This window comes from Tetrahymena thermophila (genome assembly GCF_000189635.1).
Source record: "Tetrahymena thermophila SB210 genomic scaffold scf_8254707, whole genome shotgun sequence".
Classification (NCBI taxonomy): Eukaryota; Ciliophora; class Oligohymenophorea; order Hymenostomatida; family Tetrahymenidae; genus Tetrahymena; species Tetrahymena thermophila.
The window spans coordinates 159,043-165,042 of record NW_002476472.1 but is presented as its reverse complement, the minus strand read 5'-3'; the positions used below and the strand labels follow the sequence as shown (position 1 = coordinate 165,042).

The following is a 6,000-nucleotide window of genomic DNA, read 5'->3' as shown; positions in this document are numbered from 1 at the left end:
TCATATATAAAAGTTCATTTTAGATTATGGCTATGAATTCATATAACTAACTAGAACACTAACAAACCGATTGATAATATTTAATTATTAAAGAGGAGTTATAGAATATAACTATAAAAATACTATTTATTATTTAAAAGGAGTTCTTTATGCTTCTGTAAAATTGTTACAAACCTACTAATCCTCTAAATAAATATATATCTTATTATTAGTGCGAAATGCAAAAATAAAATTTCAGGCTATTTTTAATTGAAAGATAAATATGTGATATTGAAAACTAAAAGAAATGAGTTTAATGTGAGATATTATATGCTTATTTTACCACAGACAAGGTTTTTGTTATGAAAATAACTTTTTTTATTAAGTATTAAATGTAAGGATTATTTGTATATTTTTTTAATTTATGATTGATATAAATATATAGATTCCAATTAGCAAGTATGAAATATAAATAATCATATAGATAGATAGATGTATTTATCTATTAAATCATGTAAGAATCGGGGTATTATTTATTTTTTTGATTTATTCATTTATTAATTAAGATTCAAAGAGAAAATTAAATAAGCAAACAATCTATATATTTTGAGTCTACCTCCACCCTCTTTAAAAATAGGCATTTTGATTGCAAAAGCTGATTATTAAAAAAAAAAATTTACTAAAAATTAAAAAATTGCAAAAAAAAGATAAAAAGCCTACTTACTTGTAAAACTTAACAAATAAAATGGAAGACTACTTGAAGAAGAGATAAGAATTTGAAAGGGAAATAACAACTGCCAAATACAACGGAATTGCCTTTACACCACTTGAAGAAGAAGCCAATAAACTCTACAGATAGATTTTGATTAGTGAAAGAGCTACCAAGGATGACTCCTTCTATAAAGGCTACACTCTCAAGCATAGAGAACAATTCGAAAAGGAATCTCGTATTTTCAAAGCTATATAAAAACTTCCTAAGGGAGCTGTTTTACACATCCACACTGACTGTTGCATGGACATTGACTGGGTAGGATTTTAAAGCCTATTTCAAATTTATCTAGCTATTTTTTTATTCCAGTTTATTCACTCATTGATCCAGCCATAAATTATTTACTGACTGACTTTTAACTTTTTTAATTGATCTTTCTTACTTATTTTCTAACATCTTCCAATTTATCTAAATTAGTTTATGGAAGAACTTGCATACCATGAAAATACTTATTTCAATCAAGAAACATCTACTTTCAAATACTTCTAAAATGCTGAAAAGGCTGAGCCCGGATTCAAAAATTTGCGCGAAGAGAGAGAGAAAGCTAGTGATAAGAGTTAATTCGATGCTTAAATTCGTAAGTGCCTCTTTGTTCAAGAAGAAGATAGGATGGTTTCCAAAGAAAATATATGGGCAACTTTTGAAAAGAAAATCATGAGCATTGCTGGTGTTACCTACTTCAGAGAACACTTCCCTAGATACTTGAAAAAATATATTGAAAATTTCATTAAGGATGGAGTTATTCACATTGAAGCAAGAGCATTTTTAGGTTTTACTTTCAACGAAGATGGTTCTAATCTTACTGTCAAGGAAGAAATGGAAATTTATTCTAAGGTTTTAAACGAAGTTAAAGCAGAGCACCCTTACTTTACCTACTAACTTGTCATTTAAGGTCTCAAGATGTGGGATGTCAATCAAATTGAACAATACATGAGAGATGCTTTAATTGCCAAGAAGCATCATCCTGAATTAATCTGCGCCTTCGATTTAGTCTAAGAAGAAGATGCTTTCAAAACTATGCTCGAAATGGCTCCAGCTTTGATTAAAATGAAGGAAATGCAAGCTGAAATCGGAGTTGAACTTCCCTTTGTTTTCCATGGTAAATAAATGATATTCAATTTTAGATACAAAAATAAATTTAGTTTTTTTGTTAAATCTGAAACATTTTGAAAGACAAAAATGAAATTAGAAAAAAAAAAATGAAAAAAAAAATAACTAGCAATATAGCATTCTTATTTTAAGCAAGGCTAGTCACAAATAAATAGTAAAATGAACCAATATAAAAAATATTAAGCTAATAAAAAACAAAATAAATTTGCATTTAAATAATTTTAAAAGCCTTTAGCTAATAATTTTTGAAAAATGAAATTTCTGATTGAAACTAATAGATGAAAAGTAACAAGAATTTCCAGATAACTTCTTAAAGTTTTCACTTTTTTAAATCTTGCTATTAATCATTTAACCACAAAAATTTACACTTTTTCTCTATATTTAATTAAATATTTGAAAATGATTAAAGGTTAATATGCAACTAAATCCAAATATTTAAATAAATTTGTTTAATAATACTGTAATCTTAATTTTCTAAAGAATTCCGTCAATTTCCTTCATAAATACCCACGATTTATTCTCTCATCAATTAAAAGATATTATATTGGTCTTTTATTCAACTTTACAATAATTTAATATAAAGGTGGTGAATCTTTACACACATTAAAAAACACAAACTTGTTTGATGTCTTACTTCTTGGTACTAAGCGTATTGGTCACGGTATCAACCTTTCTCAACACTCATACCTCCTTGAAAAGATTAAAAACGATGAAATATGTTTAGAAATTTGCCCTGTTTCTAACCAAATCCTTAAATATATCGACGATATCAGATTACACCCAATTAAAACTTTCTTAAATTATGGAGTTAAGGTATCTATCAATCCCGATGATCCAGGTTTCTTCGGATACAACGGAGTTTCAATGGATTTCTTCTTTGTCTCCTTCGGTACTTAATTAGGTAAGAAAATATTCTTAATATTACTAAATAAACTAAAATTATTTTTTTAATTTAAATAAATTAATAATTTTTATTATTATAATTAATTCAAATAGATTATAAGGACTTAAAGTTATGTGCTTACAACTCTATTTAATACTCTTTCTTAAGCGCTGACTAAAAGAAAGCTGCCTGGGAAGAACTCGAAAAGAGATTCTAAGTATGGTGCAAGTGGTTCATTGAATCCAACCCATCTAGTTGAAGGGATCTAATAAGAATAGTTTATATCGTAAAAATGTTAAAAAATAATATAATTTTATCAAAAAGCAAGCAAGCCATATAGTTAATTTAAATTAGTAAGAAAGAAATCTTAGATTAGATTAAAATCACAAATATTTATATCAAAATATAATAATAAACAATAATAAAAATATTTCAAAGTTAATTTTTAAAGTATTATTAAATACTATCAATTCTATTTAAAGCAATTTATATTTCTATCAAATGTATTCAAAATTAACTAACTTTTTGATATATAATTTTAACTTTTTCATTCCCTTCAGAAAATCATTCTTGCTACAATTATTACTTGGAAATTAATAAAAAAACTCTCAATAATCGTTTCATTTCTAAAAAAAATATTTAAATTTATATCAAATAAAATAAATAATTTTTATTTCTGCTTTTTAATTAAAATTATTTTTAAAAAAATGTTAAAAAATTAATAAATTGAAATATCTGAAATTATTTTTTTTAAAATAAAATAATAAGTTTTAATTTTTACTTTTTAATTGACAAGAAAATAATATTAAAAATAAAAAATATTTTTTTTTAAATCATCATAATAAATTCAAAATATAAAATTATTCCAATAGCTAAAGATTTAAAATTTTATTTTAAAATTAATATCAGTAAATATACAAAATAAAATAGTTTTCATAAATTTTAAAACAAAGATGTATTCTATTATTTTAAATCTCCAATTGTGAGTTTGATATTTGTAAACTAAATTTTTTCCTTAAGAGTTTGGAACAGATGAATCATTATTTTTATAAAAATTAAGGAGATCGAAATTATACTAACAGCTGAAAAAATATTTCTTGTGTCTTTTGGAAAATTATTAAGAATATCATCATAAGCTAGCCATGTTATAGAAAATAAAGCAATTAAAAAGTTAATATGAGTGAATACTTAGATTTAGTTCATCTTGGCTTGCAGGTAAGGTCTTTTTATTATCAAAATTATAGTCTCAAAAGCAAACAAGAGCTAAATTAATATAACTTGTTACATCTTATTTTGCTATGAGTAAATTATTAAGTAAATATAGAGTATTTTCCTTATTAAAATTTAACCATTAAAGTAATAATACTTTTTAATAAAGTTAGTTTGACTAAATTATTAGAATTTGTTTTATATATTTTTTAGTAGGCTTTCTAATTTATTTAGCTACTCTCTTCCTTTTTCACTTTTATATATTCCAAGATATACTATAAATATTTATGAAGCCAAAAAGAGTACAGAGAAAATGGTGCCTATTACAGACTTTAAACTTGTTTAAAATTAAATTTCATTTAATTAGAGCCAAATGCATATTGATATTTCATAAAAAGTTAAAACAACAATTCCTGAAGCTATTTTGAAAAAGAAATTTGAATAGATTTTATTCATAAGTTCATCAATAAAATGATTTATTCTTATTTAAAACTTTTTATAAATGTAGCTTAAGAAATAGAATGCAAGAAACAATGTCCAAATAATCACAGTTTGAATTATATTACTAAAGAAAAAGGAATCAATTTATTCTCTTTAGAATGTTAATGGCACATCAGCATTTTTAGAACTGATATTTGGGAAAAACTCGAAATTTGCAAAATCAAAGAGTTTCAAAAAAACATACAATTCTTTTGGGTAATTCACATTTAAAAATTTGAGATAATTCACTGATTGCAATAGATCAAAAAGAGTAACAGCTGTTTGGAAAGGAATTAAAAACAGCATAAAGTAACTAACAAATCCTAGTAAAGCATTCAAAACAGTTATAATAAAATAGTTATTTCCATAAATATCTGAGACTAATACTTAAATTTGAGGAAGCTTAGTATTTATTTACTTCTTTAGCAATGAACTATTATATTTATCAGTGATATCAGATTACTTGAATTTAGCAAAAACACTAATATCGTTTATAGGTTAATAGAGTTTGATTTAAAATTTGATAGTTTGTGTCATTAAACTGTTTAGTATAATCATATCTGTAAAAACGTTTATATCATAGTTTGAGGAATTTTATGTATCTAAATAAATTATTATATTCTTAGTATTTGATATTTATACATCTCTATCAAATTAAATCATTCCTTGAATTTGATATTAGTTTTATAAGTGAGAAAATTATGATTCTAGTTTTAAGAAAGGAGTTGGTCCATCATTAATTGTTGTGCAGAGAGACTAACTTATCTAATTTTAAACAGCTTTTAAAATTAGTAAATAAAATTAGTATCTAATTTCAAGTGATTAATTATTAATATAATATTGAATTAAAATTTTTAAATTTGGAATTTTTAGTTAAAAGTTTCTTTTTATTTTTAATTATTTGTAAAAGATAGAAAAAATATTTTCCTTTTAAATTAATATTCAAAAAGGAAGGAAGCAAGTAAGTAAGTTAGTTGTTTTGCTTTTAATTTCTTTCTTGCATAAATTTAAAACTTAATTTCTTAAAAATAATTTAAACTAAAAGACAAAAAAGATTTACTGCTTGGTGGGTTTATACATTTAAAACCATTTTCTATCTTGCAATTCTGTGAGCAACCATCATTATTTACAGTATTATTATCATCACATTCAATTGTTTTTACTATTCCGTATTTTTTTAATAGACTATCTGTAAGCATGTATCCTTTTCCACATTACTCTTAACATTTCTTACTCTATTAATTAAAATATAAGCCCAATTTTTGATCACATAATCTGCAATTTCCATCAACAAAAATAATAGATTAATCATTTGGGCAAGATAAGCAATCTTCTGCTTGAGGTCCTTTACAAGATTAACAAGTGGGATGACATTACATACATTAATTTGATTTAATATCTAAAAAGTAATTAATGTTACACACCTTACAAATTTCAACATTATTGTTAACAATTACACATTGTTGACAATTAATGTCTTTACATTTGAAGCATTATGTAGGTTAAAAATTTGTTAGATTATTTGAAATTTGCTATTATTGACATCCATAACCTTGAAGAATTTAGCAAG

General features: G+C 23.9%; 2 protein-coding genes across 2 annotated transcripts; one reads left to right on the top strand and one right to left on the bottom strand. All coding sequences in view use genetic code 6, as the record gives it.

Annotated features, from left to right (window-relative positions):
• Nucleotides 1–724: 724 nt before the first annotated feature.
• TTHERM_00895970 (adenosine/AMP deaminase) lies at nucleotides 725–3,000 on the top strand (the record flags this gene model as incomplete). Its single annotated transcript, XM_001031244.3, has 4 exons — nucleotides 725–1,006; nucleotides 1,166–1,847; nucleotides 2,442–2,759; nucleotides 2,855–3,000. 4 exons carry the CDS (start codon nucleotides 725–727, stop codon nucleotides 2,998–3,000), a joined length of 1,428 nt encoding a protein of 475 aa, XP_001031244.1.
• Nucleotides 3,001–5,089: 2,089 nt separating this feature from the next.
• Nucleotides 5,090–5,718, bottom strand: TTHERM_000895969 (hypothetical protein; the record flags this gene model as incomplete). Its single annotated transcript, XM_012796700.1, has 2 exons — nucleotides 5,090–5,209; nucleotides 5,491–5,718. The coding sequence occupies 2 exons, from the start codon at nucleotides 5,716–5,718 to the stop codon at nucleotides 5,090–5,092; spliced, it is 348 nt and encodes a 115-aa protein (XP_012652154.1).
• Nucleotides 5,719–6,000: the final 282 nt, after the last annotated feature.